Raw genomic sequence first — 18,036 nt, forward strand, 5'->3', positions numbered from 1 at the left:
GCTTCGGAGGTTCCACCTAGGTCTGCTTCTATTGGGCTATTCGTGTGATGACTTCGCTTGCTGTTAGCTGGCGCCCGCAGCCCTTCTCCGTGCAAGTAAGAAGCTGGGCGGAACAGCCTCAGCCCTGAGCAGCCCAATACGGGGCAAGCTCTTGCAGCTGACTGGCTTCCCTGTGTCAACTAATGAAACCCATTTGACCGTCGGTACCTCCTTTTGTTTCCCCGAAACAAGTTTGTGGCTGATGAATGTTTTTCTCTAATTCAACCTCTGCCACACTCGTCACCGCCTGGCTTGTATAACTCACACGGTTTTCACTCGCTCGCTTGAGATCCATCCGCGAAGCTCTCATACGAAAGAGACAGGGCGAGCTCACCTGGCTGTGCTGCCTCATATTGGTTCCAGAGAGGCTGTGGCAATGAAGCGGTTCACTGTCGTAGCGGCAGCTCTCACAGCTGTAGAGGCCCGAAACCTCGTCAGAATGGAAGCACAACCCACGATACCGGCCATTTTCGCCCTGGAAGGCTTCTCCCCAGTCACTACCCCGCCGCCGTCTCCCGAGCATGTCGCTGCCAGAGCAGATAGTAGCTCTCCGATCCTTCTCTACAATAATGACAACACCTGCGGCTACGTGTCCGGCGTCTCAAGTGCACCCTACTACTGTATCAACAAGGGAGACTACTGTGCCCTGAGCACCTCTTCTAACGGTGTGATGGGCCGCATTGCTTGCTGCGGTCTCACCACTTGCCATTTCCGAAACACCTGTGTTAACTCTGCCGATATTTACACTTCCAAAGCGTGCAATGAAGAATGTCGAGACAATACTTATATTGTCAAGTGGTAAGTCAGTCCTTGTTACAGCCGATGATTCTTGTTCCAAAGTATTTCTAATAGCAACATCCAGCACCGACTCTCAATACCCTTTTTGTAACACAGTTTCTTTCGCTGGAGGCATCATTGACTATGCATGCGGCATCTCCGACATCCGCACGTACCAGGTCCTGCAGACTACCTATTCTGGTCAGGTCAATCCCTCGAGTTACACGAGATACACTGTCACCGGGTCTGCCTCAGCCCCGTCAGCTTCAGGATCTGCCACCGGGGCGCCGTCGTCAACTTCGAGTAGTACCAGAACTGCGACTAGCAGTACGAGTATTGCGCAACCAACTGGCGACAACAATTCCAAGAAGAGCAGCACCCCGGTCGGCGCCATTGTTGGCGGCGTAGTCGGAGGCATCGGTGCCCTTGCTCTTATCGGCATTGGGATTCTCCTCTTTCTCCGGAACAAGAAGAAGAGCAACGTTCAGCAAAGCCCCCCCGCGCCTCTCATGAGCCAACCCCAAACGACCGGTGCTCCTCCTTCGCAACCGCAGTATGCGTACGCGGACGGCACCAACGCAGCCTACCCGACTTCTCCGAGCGCTACTGGCACCTACTACCCTCCACAGCAACAAGGTTCCCCCGGACCCAACTACCCGTACAGCCAGCCGTCGGTCAGTCCCGCTACGAGCTATGCGCCACAGCCATATGGCCAGCAAGGTTATGGACAGCAGCCTTATCAGCAGGCGGGCTCACCGCCACCTACGCAGCAACAATATGCTGCACCGGTCAGCGGTGTTACTGGTGGCGCAGCGGCAGCAGCAACGAAAGCCCACAAAGATACCCCATCCGGTACCATGCATGAGGCACCGACGGCTAACTCCGCCGGTCATCGTGGAGAGATGCAGGAGCTGGAGTAAATTATTCTGTGAAAGAGTATCTAATATTTGGCACACTATGGACACGCCTTCTTAGTGTGTTATATATGTAAATAGCAGTCAGAAGACACATTTTTTTGGTATATTCAAATACTTGCATATGTTGAGCTATACACATTTCAGTGAAATTATTCCCATCCAGTCAGTGCATATTAGAGAAAACAAATCGTTTGATAGCCAGTCACAATCGCGGTTATATTCGTGCGTCTACCAAGGCTGTCAGTGGAGACGAATGTGGTTTGCAGTCGACACTATGAAAAACGACTACGCGAAGGGCAAGTGCATTGATCTAGAGATTTAGAAAAGGCTTTCCAACGAGTATATAACTACATTAAACACTCCTTGATTGGAATTATTCCCAGCATTCACAGAAGTTCGTTCATTTCTTCCAACATGAACCATGTATTATTGTAGGAGGAGGAATAGTTTATGCCGGGAAAGACCGACTTGAGGCGGAAGAGCCGAGCTCATCGACTTGCGATGTCTTTTCTGTATCTCAGCAAAAAGTGTATGGACTAGTATGTACCTTAGAATGTGTATGAGCGCCGCACTGTGCTACGATCTAGGTTCCTTCGGAACACATACTACTGTCGCTGCGCATCTCGAAAGCAGTTGAGAGAGACAATCTCGTGTTCTGCACCTCGCCTGTCAATTATATTGCTTCATGTTTCACCCAAACATATCGGCGACCAAGCTCATTTGTGGTGACTGATTTGTCGTACATCATGCATCAATAAGCTATGAGGGGTAAGAAATGAGGCTTCAGATTCAGGTTTCCAAAGGGCTAGATGGGCATGCTGGGGCGCAATTCATCTCCATGGCAGCGGTGGTCTTTCACTGTCTGCGAATCGTTTTCCTTACATAGCCATACACCACGTAGCGAGGCATCAATTAGCTACGATGCAAGCTAAGTAGTCAAAAGCAGAAGCAGGGTAGTTGGCAAATGCTATCGTCATTCTCAGCGGCCTAAAACGAAATAGATAAGACAGACCGGCCAAAAGAAGGGCATCAAGAAGAACCGACCTGCGTGCAATCTATTTTAGCGTCTTTGATTTGGGATTGTGGTATTGCAACCTATGCTCGCACAAGTGTGGGCGCCGCCGCCCTACTTATTTTTGCGACTATAAAGATCGTCATAGCCTACGCTACCTCTTTGCCACATTGCCCACAGCTTGCCACATCTTGGGGCCATGGCGGAACAGCGCGAGAAAGCGGCGAGCGATGCTCGTCGGCCATCCTCCTCTGACAGGAAGACTGATGGAAACCCGGCGATAGCGACGCGCCGGCGACGCTGGGCCCCCAGAACTCGCACTGGCTGCACGACATGCCGGTTCGTCTACATGAGCCACATTGATTGCCCCCCCCCTCACCGTTTAAAGTCGTGTACTGACCTCTGGCGTTTTCGGGAGTAGCGCCCACCACCGCAAGTGTGATGAGGGAAAGCCGTCCTGTCGCCACTGCATCACCACGCGGCGTCCGTGTCGCTACCCGCTCGAGTGGCAGCCCCCGAGGGGCGCGGAGCCGGGGCCGGGGTCGGGGCCGGTAACGGAGGCGGAGGCGGAGACGGAGACGACGTGCACGCTCAGCCGAGCGCCGCTCTGCCAGTCGGAGCCTCCCGAGTGGGAGTACGTAGAGGGGGCCCGGTATTGTCAGTGCACTGTCGTCGCGGGGGGCGCGCACGCGCCAGCGAGCAAAAACTTTTCGAACTAACAGTTTTTTATAGACTTTTGCATGATGCTGCCCCTTCTCACGCAGAGCAGGGTCGCCGACACTCCGAAGAAGGCGCTGCTGTCGCCGGAGCAGTATGACTTGTCCAAGATGGCCTCGCGGAACAACTTCCTCATGACGGCCATCTGCCACCGCATCACGACCCTCTGCTCGCACAATCGCGTGCCCGTCAGGCAGGGTGCCTGGCCCGGCATCAACCACCTGTGGAGCAAGTTTTACGGCCGCATGGCCGAGGCCGTCGCCGAGCTCAACCGCCTCATCCAGGCCGACCGCCCGCCGGCGAACACGTTGCGTGCGCTGGCGAGTCTTTTGGGCGCCGAGGTAAGATCTTGAACTTTTGTTGTTTTTCTTTTGTCTTGTCACGGGCGGAGAGACACGCTGACGCAAGCAAACCCCCCCTGTAGATGGTTGTTATGGAATCCCCTTGGCGAGCTCACCTTCAAGGCTTTCTCGCTCTCATCGAGACCCATGGCGGTGTCGCGGCGATTATGGAATCCGGGAGCGCTCCCGTGCGCACCTTGCAGTTTGGTTCCGTGTGAGTCTGAAGCCGTCTACTAGAACCTCGTGGTGCAGCGTGCTTATTATGAAACATTGCTTTTTCTTGCTAGCATCGGCATCCTCAGCAACACCACTAGTCCGGCCGGCTGCCAGCTGCTTGGCTTTCATAAATTTAAAGACAAACAGGTGTTACAAGTCTACACAGCTGGCTTCTTCAACTTGTTACCGTGCCCGAGCTGTCTATTCTTGGAGATCCATCGCATAACACGCCTGCGTGTCGCCGTGACTACGGCCTCGCCGGCCATGATTCACGGTCTGGTGCCTATCGCTACTGGTATTGCGAAGAGAATCGCCGGATTCTCGCCGGGTGCCTGGAAAGAGTCGTACGACATCCCTGCCGAACCGACGGCATCCCTGCTGGCTCGAATATTCAAGACTGCCACGACAATGTACGGCCTACTCTCTCTGCCCCCAGTCTTGGGCCACCTTTTCGGCCCCTCCCATCGAATGAGTAGAAAGCAGCGTTGCGATCTTCGCAATCTCCTTTTGGAGGACATGGAAGAGGCACACAAGTCGTACCCCCGTCTCGATAGCTTGTCTTGGGTCATTGCGGTGCTCGGTGTTGCGCTTCACGACGGAACGGCAAATGACAGAGCAAGACTCTTCAAGATTCTCGACGCGATCCAGCAGATGCCTGGTGTTTACAGCGGTCCGGCGACACTCTTTGATCTGCTTGAAGCGTTTTGGGCGTCGGGAAAATCGGCTTGGGATGACTGCTTCTACAAGCCATCACATACCATAGCATGAAGTTACAACTCAGTTTCCGAGGAGTGGCTTTGCCCTTGCATAGTACACGAATAAGAGCAACGCAACCTCTCGCAGCAAATTTGCGCTCGTCAGCGCTGCCTGGCGTAGTTGTAGCCATCCTAGCTAAGCACTCGCTCACGCGTACAAAGAGCTCATAGAAGCTTATAAATAACTTGAACAGTTTTCGATGATGCCATTATCTTCATGACTATGCTCGCGGCTGTGGTTCTCGATGTTGGATATTTGGTTGCTATCTTTGATGATAGTATTGAGTTTGATCTGGTGACCCAATGCGATCACCATGACTTGTATCGGAAAACATTCTATTCCCGCGAACACTCGACAAGCTCATTTTCAGAACAGAACAGCTTTTTGCTATAGCAAAAGAGTTAACGTTGAAGCAATTTGTCCAGAATTGAGTGATAATGAATATAAGTCTGCTGCTTGTCACGAATCTGAAGCGACTTCTCTGGTCTGGGTGAGATCGGCGATTGCGGGCGACTCGGCGGTCTTGGTATCAGGATTTAGAGATATTGCAGAGTATGAAGAAGCAAAGAAAAGTCAATCAACCGAAACTCCTTGTATCGTTATCCCGAGGCAGCTTCCTCTGATCGAACCTATCAACGGGCATGAATTGGTGGGCGTAGCATTGAATATAAAGCAAGAACGAATGAAAATACACACAAACAATCAGTGTACTAATAAATCGATCTTAGGAGTTAATAATGAAATCATCTTTCAGGGCTCGTTCTCCAATCCTGAGTTGCCTGATCAACTTTCATCGCCAGTCCCTTGCCGCTTTGTAGACGCAGTACAGCATCCGACTTGTTGAGAATACTCCACCGATGTGTAATAATCAATTTGGTGCATGAAGCAAAGTCCTCGTCTATCAATCTTTTCATCTGGCTCTGGGTTTCCTCGTCCACACTCGAAGTTCCTTCATCAATTAGAAGGATGGGAGAGTTCATGATTCGCTTATGCAATATCGCACGAGCCAGTTGGAAGAGTTGTTTTTGACCCTCAGACAGCCTCATATCAGAGAACTCTGCATCCAGGCCGCCGCGATCGATGACAAGATCTAGCAATCCGACTCGCCGAAGGACGTCGGACTGCATCTCTTGGGTCAATGTGTAGTTCGGAGGGAAGCAGCCCGGGTCGAAGGGCGCGAGATTGAATTTGACTGATCCTTTCAATGAGATTCCGGATTGTGTGATGGTTGTGATTCGAGTCCGCAGAATATCCAAGGGCACATTCTCAATCTTTCGACCGTCGATGCTAATGCAACCTGTGTATTTCACCAACCGTAAAAGCGCAAGCAGAACGCTGGTTTTGCCACTTAATGATGGTCAGAGCTCGAAATTTGTCATCTTTTGTCATGGAAAATGGTTTTTACCTTCCAGTGCGTCCCATTATACCCAGAGTTCTGCCAGGTTCGACAACAATCGTGACATGGTCGAGAGCTCTGTGCTCAACTTCCTCGCCGTTTTCCCCTCTCGATCTTGATACAGTACTGGTTAGGTAGCTCAACACCAAAGTTGAATTGAATCATTGCTTACGTGTAGAAAGCCGTGACGCCGTTGAAGTCAACTCTGCCATAGCGTGGCCACGAGGGCGGCAAATCCGAGGCGTCGGCGTCGTCCGTCTCCATTGGTGTACTCGTTGTGAAAGCGCGAATACGTGCCACTGCACCGAGGGAAATTTCCATGTTGACGAAAAAATGAAGAAAAACAGCAATAGTCTGACTGAAGTTGATTAGACTGACAAAAGCGAGACCCATGGAGTTCGCTGACGCCGAAACAGGGAAGTATAACGCGATAGCAACCATAACGATGCCCGCTCCAGCGCTAAAAAGGTCGAGAACCGAAAATAACCATTGCTGAGCTGCATTGAGAAAATAAAAAGGTCTTTGAGTTTTCTCCAATATTTCATAGAGTTCTGCGATGAGTTCTTCCTGCCATCCGAAAGTACGAATATGGTCAATACCGGTGCTGGTCTCCGTAACTTGCCTCACCAGGAGCTTCGATGTGTCCAACTCAAGGATTCGCAGCTGCCTTGAAGTCTTCAAATAATAGTGCTGAAGGACGAATAAGCCGAATAATAGGACCGGCATGATCGGTGCCGCGTAACTGGCTCCGGAGGCAATAACACCGATGTCAATAATGACAGACAAGGCTCCTGCAACGTGCCGAGTTAGAACAAAATAAAGAATGTTGAATATCTACTGCTGCACGACACATGATGAATCAGACACATGAAAACATACCCCAGGCTGCTGGTAACATTGACAAGGGTAGTCGTTGCGAGATAGTTGTTGTGTCGCTGCTGAATCTGTTTAGAATACTTCCTGCATCCTCAGCGGCGAGGAAGCCAAATGTTGCTCTAGCGATAGTATCGGCTAAGCGCCAATGTAAAGTTTCTATGGCAGAAATGTTGATCAAATAGAAAAAGCCACTTGCGGTATGGGTTGATTAGCCCGAGATTGAATGAGAGAGCTGCGTGCTAGGGAAAAATACTCACTAACATGTTATGTAATTCATTACCGGATTGATCAGACCAAAAAGGGCGAAGCCGATGAAATAGTATAAACTTCGGGGGTCTTTGTCAAACCAAATTCGGCCGAAGATCACTGTGTAAAAACTTGTGAATATGGCGTATGCTGAGACTAGAGTCCAACTACTGTTTAACTCACAGCACATCTTCTCCATGATAGCCGCGATGACGACTAAAGCAGCCCACAACACGATGTTGGCGATTCCCGCTGGACTAATAAAATATGAGTAAAGAGAGAAATCGCCAAATTTTGTTGCTGGCAAATCATCCGAAATATCTTCATCCGCAGCCGGCTGCACAGATGGCAGCTCTTCCTTCTCAGCCTGGAGCTCTTCGGGTTTTTCAACAGCCTCTTCCGGGAGGACTCTAGGTGTGACGCGAGGCCCAGGTCCGAGGTTAGGTGCTGCAAGGTCATCTTCTGATATAGGGCAAACCCGGCCATTCTCAAGAACTCTGAAGGCGCAGTTGGCGTCCACAAGGTGTTGCTCTAGTAACTGGTTAGAACTTTCCCTAGCATTCGGGCGCAGTTTGCTAGACACAAGTGTACGTCCAGCTCACTTACGCAGGCTTGTAGTCATGATCAAGGTAGTGCGACCATCGTCGAGGAAGCCACTCTCTCCGAAGAGCCGAATTCGTACAGTGGAGGACGTTTCTCTGTCCAGAGCACTGAATGGATCGTCTAGAATAATTATTTCCGCTCCAGAGTACAACGCGCGCGCTATAGCCTGAAGTTGCCCCTTGTTAGTGCACAAGCAACATGATTATGAGTGCACTCTAGGAGCCTCACGATTCTTGCGTTTTGTCCCCCGCTCATTTTACACCCGCCGCTTCCACACAATGTTAGATCGCGAAGTGGAAGCTGCTCAAAATCTTCTTGCAGAGCGCAAATGAAGATAATCCGCGCATATAATACTGGATCATAATCCTTGTAGCCTATGATGTTCCTTCGTATAGTAGTATTCCGTATCCAAGGCCGCTGTGCGCAGTATGCTATTCTTTTTGTGCAGGTCGAGATAGTCCCGGTACTTAGCTTTGCTTGTCCGGTAATTGCGTTCAATAATGCTGACTTGCCGCAGCCGACAGGGCCTGTGAACATTGTAGTGCGACCAGATGGTATAGATAGAGTCACATCTCGCAACACCGAAGCTGACTTTCCCATGGATACCGAAACCAAAGTCATGTTGACCGCAATTTGGGATGACAGCGGCTGCTGCCTATTTTGGATCCTAGCTGAACGACGGCGGTTGGAAACGGCAGATGTACTTCTCTGCGCTGGTTCATCCTGGAGCAAAATATCGCGCGTATCCTCCATTTCTTCCTGGGTCAAGTATGCTTGGATACGTGATATGGCTCCCAATGCTCCCATCCAAGCTGGTAGGCCCATAAGGAAATTGGCTAAAGGGGCGGAAATTATTGTAACAAGAGCAAGAATTGTGAAAAATTCCGCCGAAGACAACGCCACTCCCGCGCGTGTCCAATAGATTGTTCCAGCGACAACAAGAACGGGTGTAACAGACTCTCCGAACGCAGCTGAGAATAAAATCAGTAAATACGGGGATTCGCTTCGAACCAGCTTCCTTACAAAAAGCGAATGTTGACACAACAGCTCTTCGATCTGTTAGTGCCAGATTGGTTTCGGTAATTTGCTGCTTTTGTAACCTAGTTGCCAAGGTTGGGGCCAGGCCAAGCATCTTGATGTCCTTTATCTGGGCCAGCATGTTGGAAGTGTTTGCGACCCGAGACTGAATTTGGTCATTCCACCGTTTTCGAGCCAATTTGAGCTTTTTAGATATGTAGATGGAGAAGATGCTCGCCACTACCAGCTGGCGTGAGTTCACATGCAGGGACAATAGAAAAGAGGTGTCTACTTACGGCATGTGGGAACCAAAGAAAAGATGCTAGCTGTGCGGACAAATAGAGCCAAAATGACGATGCCGAGGGCAACTTCCAGCACTCTGGCCCAGCTTTCGTAAGTCAGATCGATCAGTAACATAATACTTGCGACGTCGGTGTTGATCAAAGTCACAGCTGCCTCTTTTGCCATTTGATCTTTACTGAGCTTGAGGGATTTCTGATAGATTGCGCTGATAAGTATCGCTCGAACACTTGTGGCGATTCGGTTTTTAATGTATAGAAACCAGCTCCTAGATATCTTTCAGAGTTTAGTTTGGCTCGGTGATGCATGTAGAAGTTGACTCACAGCCATGCCTATATACACAAATGCTGTGGCGCAAATGAGTCCAGTTCGAACGTCATTTTCTCGAGTTTGCAACGATACCGCATTGACCACATCCTGTAATAGGAACGGCTGGGCAAATTTGAAGCCGACAAAAAACAACCGTGGTAGGATAACATATATATACGGCCAGGGCGTGGTAAGAAAGCATGCTCTAGCAAGCGCGTATTTTGACTGTTTGTCTGCCGCAGCCCAAATGGATTCGAAGTCGAGATAAAGGGCCACCGGATCAATTTCCTGGGCAATTCCAGGCAGGAAATTGACAGTGATTCTTCCTCTCATGCCAGAAAGCATCGTCCGATTGAGCCACAGGTAGAGAGATGTGTTCCAGAACCCAGCAAACGACTCGCTACCGAGGCCATGTCGCAGCTGGCGACTAATAACAAGCGGGCGTTTGGACACCTCCTCTAGAAACAAGATGAGCGCCTTCAAGAGAGGAATTAAGATATGTAGTCGCGCAAGGGTATGGAGCCCAGTACGGCGAAAGTAGGTTCGAGTGGTAACAGCATCGAGAATTAGCGTAATCGTGAGGTACAGTCCGAGAAAAGCTGGGGGCCGGACAAAGTAGACGTGGTTCGCGTAGATGATGATTCCGACACATAGCGCTGAAATGGTTGTCAAAATCGAAGCTGCTTGACAAAGTCGAGAGTCCAGCGGAGATTGAAACCACAAAACTGCGTTTGCCGTTTGCACTGCAGTCAGCGCCAGCGCTGCACCGAGCTTTATCCAGAGGAGCCAGCCGGCAAGCACCAGCGCTTTGCCCTTGATAATCTTGGTCACAAAGTAAATAGTAGTGACGATGAGAATGACAGAGGGGGCAATGTGAAATATGGTGTCTTCGAAGAGAAGTGTAAAATCGAAGTGTCCGAGTAACTGCGGCCCAAAACTGTCGTCCATTCTGGCGGATGAGCAGGCAAGTGCCTAGTCGCAACGGTACCCCAGATTGTGATTAGGGTACGTTTCGGTAGCAATGGACCGAATGAGCCAGAATTTATAGAACTCGATGGAGACGCAGACGCAGACGCAGACGCAGACGCAGACGCAAATGCAAATGCAAGCAAAATGGTCAAAGGCAAGGAACTTTTCGAGAACGAGGAGAGCGTACGAGCACCTGTAAAATTAAAAGCATAAAACATTCGGCTGGGCAAACTAACCGGTGGGCCTCTTGAGATGACCTTCCTGTGCTACCCAGTATCACTGGGGTCTCCGCGATTTGGCCGGGGCTTATTAATGAAACCTGCTATTCTGGGGTGCAAAAGTGCTGGGATTCGGGCCCGGCGCCAGATCCATCAGGCTGGCAAGAAGTAAGTAGGGGGTATCTTTCGAGTATCATTATTCATACAGACTCTGCATCATCGGAACTTCTGCAATGACAAGTGGTACTGTCCAAAAATACTGGTAAATACGTGTTCGTCTAAGTCAGTTGCATCAACTCGCAGATAAGTGCAGATAAGAAACCTGAAATAAATTGTCGGGGTTTACATGTAGCTCAGAGTAACCCTTTCGGATCACAGTCTACTTGTCTATTTTCTATGACTATTCATTGCTGCCAAGCACTTTTGCCGCGTCTGCGGAATCCGTCTCAGGTTTGTAGCCCACAGAGTTGATGCTGCCACCCATGGCTCCGCGAGTGAGTACGTTGTAGTCGACTGTAGATACTGCGTTATAGAAATGTACATTGGATGCTTGAGAGTCGTTATCCTGACATACCTGCGAGAGCCGATGCGGTGGCTGCTGTGGAGGCGAGACCGAGAAGAATGTGAGAGATGCGCATGTTTGAGATTCTGGTATGTTGCTGCTGGAAACAGGTACAAAATGAACGCGGATATGTATACTATCACTGTGGTATACAGGGAGAATGAGTTCAAGATTTTAAAGGAACAGAAAGAAAGAAAGGTGCGGCCCGTTCTGCATGGCGGGGTTTCAGCAACATATTATCCATGGGCTGCCACAGAGTGGAGGGATGCATCGCAATGTAACTAAATGAATCCTTGCATAATATTGGAACGGGGGCAGTGCTACCGCAATCATCTGTCAGCCATCACATGAACCACTGTCTAATATGCCAGCCTAATCTGCTGGACAGATTCCATTCCTACGTGGCGAGACACCAGTATATCGACCAGGCAGTACCAGTACTCCACCATTTGCCAAAGTTATGATACCGCCGCGGCCTTCTTTTTTCCACCTTTTTTGGTAATTTGATGAAAAATTGGCCCTTTTAGTCCACCGTGTATCATATGTGCATCCGAGTTTTTCGCGTTGACAGCAGTGGTACCATGCAGCCTGATCGTGCCCAGAACGCCTCCGTCGTTGGGAGCTTCCAACTCTTCACCACTCTGCCGATCACAGCACCATCTCCGCGCCACCGTCTAACAAAAGTACCAACAATAGATTTTGGCCCACATAGCCCTGATAGCAATCGATAGTTTGAATGGATTCGAAGGATTGCCCAGGAGGACTCGACATTGGTTGATCTGTACGCAGCACAGCGCTATACTACATGCTCACCCCACAGGGATGACGGCACGGACACGGAACGCAGCCTTGTCAAGGTAGCACGCGCTATTCTTTCCACTCTCTCGCGTGCCCCTGTTCGTGTCGCCCGTCTTTCAATGTTACCGCCTCTTCCAACTGCAGCCATTCATCGCTGCTGAACAGGACATGGGAATAACCATGGATTTCGCGCTTGTTCAGACGAACGGTGAGCATGGAACCTTTGGCTAGATCCTGGCTGGAGATCCGTGCCACCCATTTTAAAACTTGTCCGCTAGCCACGGCTCGAGCCGGGATCTTCATTCGCCGGTGAGGGGTTGAGGGAATGAGGAGCAGTTGAAACTGAATTTCGCCTGCCAAATCCAGAAACCGTTGCATTAGTGGCATTACGATAACCCACTAGTTTCAGTTATTAAGTTTTCATCTAGGCAGAATACAGGCCACAGTGAGAAGAAAAAGCAAAATCAGAGACAGGAAATAAAAAAGCAAGATGGTATAGATATCTACTTAGTAGGGCTTCCAGCGATAAAACGGAGTTTCTGGTCAGGTTGCTCAACGAAAGAAGGATCTTAGCTGTACTCTTACAGTCTACACACTTTTCCCCTTTTCATGGTTGAAAGGCACGTTCAAGGGCACGTTGACGTCGGTAAAAAGGCATGTGGCATGCTTGAATGATGAAAAAAAAAAATATCAGTGGCGCGCCGCTGCTTCAGCTACTTCGTATGTAAAGACTACTCATAAGCAAGGCACGCATGCATGAGAACGCGCCAAAGGCAACATAACGAGATGAGCCGTCACTGGCCTAGGGATGGACATCTGAAAAGTGTAAGGTCTGATTTGCCTAATGACTCCTACATTGGACGTTGCTCTGCAGATTTGCGATAGCCCTCGAACGGCGCCCGCAATCTCCGCATTGATCAGAACTAGCTTGTGGGGGCGGGCGCCGCCTCGGGATCCTGAGCCAGTAATGCTTCAATTTCGGCACCCCTTTTACGCCTCTCATCCAGTGGTATCTCGTCCTTGGCAGGCGAGGACCAGCCGAGCCGCAGCTCAGGATATTGCAACGGAACTTGGTCACTGTCTCGAGGTAATCCATCCAGGTAAATCGGCCAAGGTTTTCCGAGCCATCCATTCCGAGACTCGTGGTCACGACGCTGCTGCTCCGTCAGAGGATGAATCAAGACACTGGCGCGTTTTGGTTAGAGACTTGTCTGGAGAAAGTGCAGGGCGCTGGCAGGCAACTCACCTCAGATTTCCACGATTCGTTGCCAGATAAAAGAAGACGTCAGAAAATGACGAGTCGGGAACCCATACTACAAGAGCGGTTAACTCTTGCATAAAAAATGATTTGCCAAAAGAGGCAAACGGCTGTAGCTCTGCGCTTACTCTCGTATGATCCGGCAGGGTGCGGACCGATAGGATACTCATTGACTCGAAGGAGCGGCACCGCGACAAACGCACCTGAGGATGGTCAATTATGTAATTGGAGAAACATGGTGATTGTACTTGCCATCGCGGCGAAGTCTCAACACAGCGTCACGAAGCGCGAGGGCTGCGGCCTTTTCCGTCGGCGACTGAAGCAGGAAGTAGATGTGAAAGTGCCATTCCCGGGTGCGACTCTGCACCACGGTCTGAAGGTCCTCCTGCGGGGTTGGCGAAGTAGGCTTGATTTGAGTCATGACAAAATTCGTGTCTTGCTTGAGTTCGGTCGAAGAATCCCCAAGTTTTGCAGGCGCAAAGTGTGCTTTCCTGATGCCAAATGCCGGTCGGAGCCGCTTATCAAATGGCAACAGAAAGTTTTCTTAGCACGCCACCTTATAATGTGCAAAGTGCGGGGTCCCCGGGACGAGCAACCGAGATGAGTTGAACGGTGAACAAGCAATGCAAAACGTGTGACAACGGTGATTCACAGACATTGAGACTACAAGACTCTGGATTGAAAAAAAAAAAACGAGGATATTGCACTTGGTGTCTGTCCCATGGGGGTTCGCTTCTCGGACCAACAGGTAACGCCGGGTTCAACAGCCACAGCTGCGCGCAAGCGTACAAGTTTAACACCTGAGACGAACCAAGAAGCAGAGAGAGAACGACACAAAACGAGGCCATTCAGACGTGATATATATGATGGAAAGATATCTACGACGTAAAAAGTATATACAACGAGCTTCAGGCTGCAGACTCTTACCAAAGCCCAATGCCTAGGAACGAAAATGCGAGACTGTAGGAAACTTCTCTGGCGTGTCAGTACGTAGCTGATTGCCGATCAAATGGTCAAACGAGGGCGCGTTCTTGACGCGCGGGTTGTACGGCGCAAAGTCCCAGAGGTAGCCCAGCGTGCGCAGGATCGAGGTGGCGTGGTACGAGACGGTCTTGCCGCAGGCGTTGACGCCGCGCTGCTCGACGGCGGGGGCGGCCCAGGGCGAGACGAGCCAGGTGGGCATGCGGCCGCCGAGGCGGTCAAAGGCAAAGGTGTAGTCGTGGCCGGTGGGCGTCGTCTCGGTGTGGGTGAGGTTGTCCGGGCGGGCGGCGCGGGGCGGCGCGACGTGGTCGTGGAAGCCGCCCGTCTCGTCAAAGGTGATGACCCAGAGCGTCTCGTTCCACTGGGGCCCCGCGCGCAGCGCCTCGTACACGTCCTTGATGAGCTGCTCGCCGTCCGAGACGCGCCCCGTCGGGTGCATCGAGTTGGTCCCGTCGCCGCAGCACGACGGGTTGATGTACGCGAGGTGCGGCAGCTGGCCCTTGCGCGCGTCCTCGTAGAACGAGTCCATGAAGACGACGCGGTGCGTGTTGTTGCTCTCGTACGTCCACGTGAACCACCGCGCGTCCTGGATCGACGTGTCCACCAGGTAGTCCTTCCACTCCAGGCCCAGCTCCGTCACCTGCTGGAAGATGGACTTTTGCGTCATCGAGTTGTACTTGAAGTTGTTCTTCCCCTTGCCCGCCGAGGTCCCGGAGCACAGGGCCACGCGGTTGGGGTTGGTCGGCTGTTTCGGTATGTGTGTGAGCGGCATCAGCGAGAGTCAAAGGGGGAAGAAGCGTGACTTACACCAGGCACGTCCGAGTGCCAGTGGTTAAAGACGACAAAGTTCTGCGTCAGCGCGGTGATGACGGGGACTTGCGTCTCCGTGTAGTAGTTGATCACCTGCGTCTGGAGCACCTTTTCGTCCGCCTTCTTGCCGTAGAGACGGATCTGCTCCGTGAGGAAGCCGCTCATGTCTGGCTGCAGAGTGCCCGCCTTAATGGCGGCATTGTCCGGCGTGAAGGAGCCGTAAAATTCGAGGTTGTTTCCCGAAATGGAGTGGTCCGGATCGTTGATGATGGAGTCAAAGTCAAGCGCCTGCGTGCAGCCGTTGCCGCTGCTGGGGTTGCTGATGTTGAGCGGGTTGCAGTACGGGCCTGTCTGGATGGGGTTCTCGAGGCCAGCAAGCGTCTGGCCACCCATCAGGTTGTCAAAAGAACGGTTCTCCATGACCATGATGACCACATTCTTGATCTTGTCCTTGAGGTTCTTGATCGATTCTGGTGAGCCAGGACGCTGAGCACCAGAGGAGTCGGGCGCCGCCGCGGCAACGGCGGCCAAGACGACGAGGTTCTTCAATTGCATGTTACAAAGAATGTTCGCAGCGCGAGGCACGGGCAACGCAGAATTTTCACGATCCTTCTGGTCAAGTACTGCCCTCTCGCTTTATAAGATGATTGTCTGCCGTGCCATACCCGGAGACGAGAATGCCGCTCTACCTGCCAAGCCAATCACATCCTGTAGACGGAGCATGCCTGATCGTCGGAGGAATGAAGACCACGGCACGGTGGATACAAATGAACCACGGGTATGAACTAGCACCTTTTCTTGCGGGGAGCTGAAGACGATTGCTTATATATCTCGACTTCTATTGGACCCAAATGCTGTACCGTGGATGGGCGGCAAGGGGCCCGGACTTCGGCACTGCACTTGGATATGGGCCTAATATAAAGCTGCTGACTGGGGACTTTGGCCACACTGAGTAACCGCTAAGAACAAATTCTACACCGAACAATGCATTGTCTTGAGGTCTAACAATAAAATATGAGATGAGAGAGAACAAAATAGAGAAAAAAAAAAAAAATAGAGCCACAAGGCGCACAAATCTATATCACCAAAACGTAAAACTGAATCCACTTATTTTCTGAACCCCTGCAGCCTCAAAAAAGCAATCAGCATCCCGTCCTCGGCGCCAAGTTTTCCGTCGTCGCAGCCCTGTCCCGATACGTCTCCTCCACAAACGCCACGAAATACTCAACGTCGGCCGCCACCGAGGCGATGCCCAGCGACACCCTGATGGCCCCGACGGCCGGGACGCCGTCCAGAGCGTCGACAAAGTCCTGGTACGACTGGGCGCGCGCCCGCGCCAGCCTCGCCAGCGCGCCGCCCGTGATGCCCAGCGCCGCCTCGCCCGCGCCGGGGTTGCAGAAGCAGCCCGTGCGGAGGGAGATGCCGGCCGCCGCCGACTCGGCCGCCACAAGGCGCTCGTCGAACACGACGCCGTGCCTGTCGACGATGTTGAAGCAGACGGTCCCGCCGCGGGCGCGCACGTCGCCCGGCCCGTAGCGGACGACCATCCTACCACCGCCGCCGCCGCCGCCGCTGTGCCGCAGAGCCTCCAGCCCCTCGAGCAGCCACCCCGTCAGGCAGCGCACCCGCGTCGCCACCATGTCCAGCCCGACGCGGTCCAGCCAGTCGAGCCCGATCGTGACGTCGGGGACGGACAGGAAGTTGACGGTGCCGTCCTCGAACGCGCCCGCGCCCGCCTCCATCAGGTGCCACGGCAGGCCGACCGTGGCGGCCTGCACCGTGCCGCCCGCGAACCAGGGCCGGCGCAGCCGCGCCAGCGCGTCCTTGCGCGCCACCAGGCAGCCGACGCCGGTCGGCGCGCCAAACAGCTTGTACCAGCTGACCATGACGAACTCGGGCTGAAGCGCCGAGAGGTCGAGCCGCGCCGTGGGCAGGTACGCCGCCGCGTCCAGGAGCACGTCGTACCCGTGCGCCTGCGCGAGGCGCACCCACGACAGCGGGTGCCGGACGCCGGTAAAGTTACTCTGCGCCGGGTACGCAAACAGGCCTCGCTTCCGGCTGCTGCTGCTGCTGCTGCTGCTGCTGCTGCTGTTCCTGCCGGCGATGTCGGCGCTCCTCTTCGAGAGCCAGCTGCGCGGCGAGCAGACGTGCGTCTGGGACAGCGCGGCCACGACGTCGGCTTCCCGGGTGCGGAGCTCGTCCGCGTCGCCGACGGGCACGTACACGGTGCGCGCCTTGCCGCGCCGGGCAAACTCGCGCAGGCCGTTGAGCGAGTTGTGGTTGTCCGCCGTCAACACCAGGCGCGCGCCACGGCGCCACGGGTACGACTCGCCGACGAGGCGCGCCGCCCCGGTCGCGTTGGGCGTGAAGATGACGGTGTACTCGTCCGGGGACGCCGAGAAGTGGCGCAGGACTCGCCGCCTGGCCTCGTCCACCAGGTCCGTGGCGGCCCGGCTCGTCGGGTTGCTCGAGTGCGGGTTCCCAAAGGTCCCGTGCCGCACCCGCTCGCGGTGGGCGTCGTGCTGCGCGTGGGCCGCCAGCCCGGCGCCCGTGTAGTCGAGGTACACGTGCTTGCCCTCGTCGAGGAAGCCGTACTCCCTGGCCCGTAACTCGTCGAGCATCGCCGTCGACGCATACTCGGGGTAGCGCTGCTCGAGCAGCGCCCGGGCCGGCAGACTTTGGTCCGACAACGAGCCTCCCTTTTCCATCTGCGCCGCTCTCTCCCTTCCCGCAAGCAAAAAAAAGACCGACCGCGACCAGGAACTGTAGAAGTCACGTCTAGGTAAGTGTCGGTTGTCTGCAAGAAAAACTGCTCAAGTGACGCTGCAGGTATGCGGTTTCGCTCTGTGCAAGTATCTGAAGAGTGGTTCAAACTTGTCTCGGGAAGATGCTTGCAGAAGCGGCTGGATCGTAGATAA

At 52.9% G+C, this 18,036-nt stretch overlaps 7 protein-coding genes across 7 annotated transcripts; 2 read left to right on the forward strand and 5 right to left on the reverse strand.

Annotated features, from left to right (window-relative positions):
• Nucleotides 1-415: 415 nt before the first annotated feature.
• Nucleotides 416-1,736, forward strand: V2A60_001654 (uncharacterized protein; the record flags this gene model as incomplete). The annotated part of the gene is made up of 2 exons (XM_083253012.1): nucleotides 416-837; nucleotides 902-1,736. 2 exons carry the CDS (start codon nucleotides 416-418, stop codon nucleotides 1,734-1,736), a joined length of 1,257 nt encoding a protein of 418 aa, XP_083109138.1.
• Nucleotides 1,737-2,944: 1,208 nt separating this feature from the next.
• Nucleotides 2,945-4,787, forward strand: V2A60_001655 (Zn(II)2Cys6 transcription factor; the record flags this gene model as incomplete). Its single annotated transcript, XM_083253013.1, has 5 exons — nucleotides 2,945-3,084; nucleotides 3,167-3,402; nucleotides 3,478-3,803; nucleotides 3,887-4,017; nucleotides 4,091-4,787. 5 exons carry the CDS (start codon nucleotides 2,945-2,947, stop codon nucleotides 4,785-4,787), a joined length of 1,530 nt encoding a protein of 509 aa, XP_083109139.1.
• A 731-nt stretch (nucleotides 4,788-5,518) lies between these two features.
• V2A60_001656 (uncharacterized protein) lies at nucleotides 5,519-6,492 on the reverse strand (the record flags this gene model as incomplete). Its single annotated transcript, XM_083253014.1, has 3 exons — nucleotides 5,519-6,122; nucleotides 6,181-6,285; nucleotides 6,344-6,492. 3 exons carry the CDS (start codon nucleotides 6,490-6,492, stop codon nucleotides 5,519-5,521), a joined length of 858 nt encoding a protein of 285 aa, XP_083109140.1.
• Nucleotides 6,493-11,109: 4,617 nt separating this feature from the next.
• Nucleotides 11,110-11,347, reverse strand: V2A60_001657 (uncharacterized protein; the record flags this gene model as incomplete). The annotated part of the gene is made up of 2 exons (XM_083253015.1): nucleotides 11,110-11,222; nucleotides 11,284-11,347. The coding sequence occupies 2 exons, from the start codon at nucleotides 11,345-11,347 to the stop codon at nucleotides 11,110-11,112; spliced, it is 177 nt and encodes a 58-aa protein (XP_083109141.1).
• Nucleotides 11,348-12,992: 1,645 nt separating this feature from the next.
• V2A60_001658 (DOPA 4,5-dioxygenase family protein) lies at nucleotides 12,993-13,748 on the reverse strand (the record flags this gene model as incomplete). Its single annotated transcript, XM_083253016.1, has 4 exons — nucleotides 12,993-13,254; nucleotides 13,316-13,382; nucleotides 13,456-13,530; nucleotides 13,580-13,748. The coding sequence occupies 4 exons, from the start codon at nucleotides 13,746-13,748 to the stop codon at nucleotides 12,993-12,995; spliced, it is 573 nt and encodes a 190-aa protein (XP_083109142.1).
• Nucleotides 13,749-14,267: 519 nt separating this feature from the next.
• On the reverse strand, nucleotides 14,268-15,673 carry V2A60_001659 (uncharacterized protein; the record flags this gene model as incomplete). The annotated part of the gene is made up of 2 exons (XM_083253017.1): nucleotides 14,268-15,053; nucleotides 15,116-15,673. 2 exons carry the CDS (start codon nucleotides 15,671-15,673, stop codon nucleotides 14,268-14,270), a joined length of 1,344 nt encoding a protein of 447 aa, XP_083109143.1.
• Nucleotides 15,674-16,260: 587 nt separating this feature from the next.
• On the reverse strand, nucleotides 16,261-17,826 carry V2A60_001660 (uncharacterized protein; the record flags this gene model as incomplete). Its single annotated transcript, XM_083253018.1, has 1 exon — nucleotides 16,261-17,826. The coding sequence occupies one exon, from the start codon at nucleotides 17,824-17,826 to the stop codon at nucleotides 16,261-16,263; it is 1,566 nt and encodes a 521-aa protein (XP_083109144.1).
• Between the last annotated feature and the right edge of the window lie 210 nt (nucleotides 17,827-18,036).

Source organism: Cordyceps javanica, chromosome 1, assembly GCF_051103115.1.
Source record: "Cordyceps javanica chromosome 1, complete sequence".
Lineage (NCBI taxonomy): Eukaryota > Fungi > Ascomycota > Sordariomycetes > Hypocreales > Cordycipitaceae > Cordyceps > Cordyceps javanica.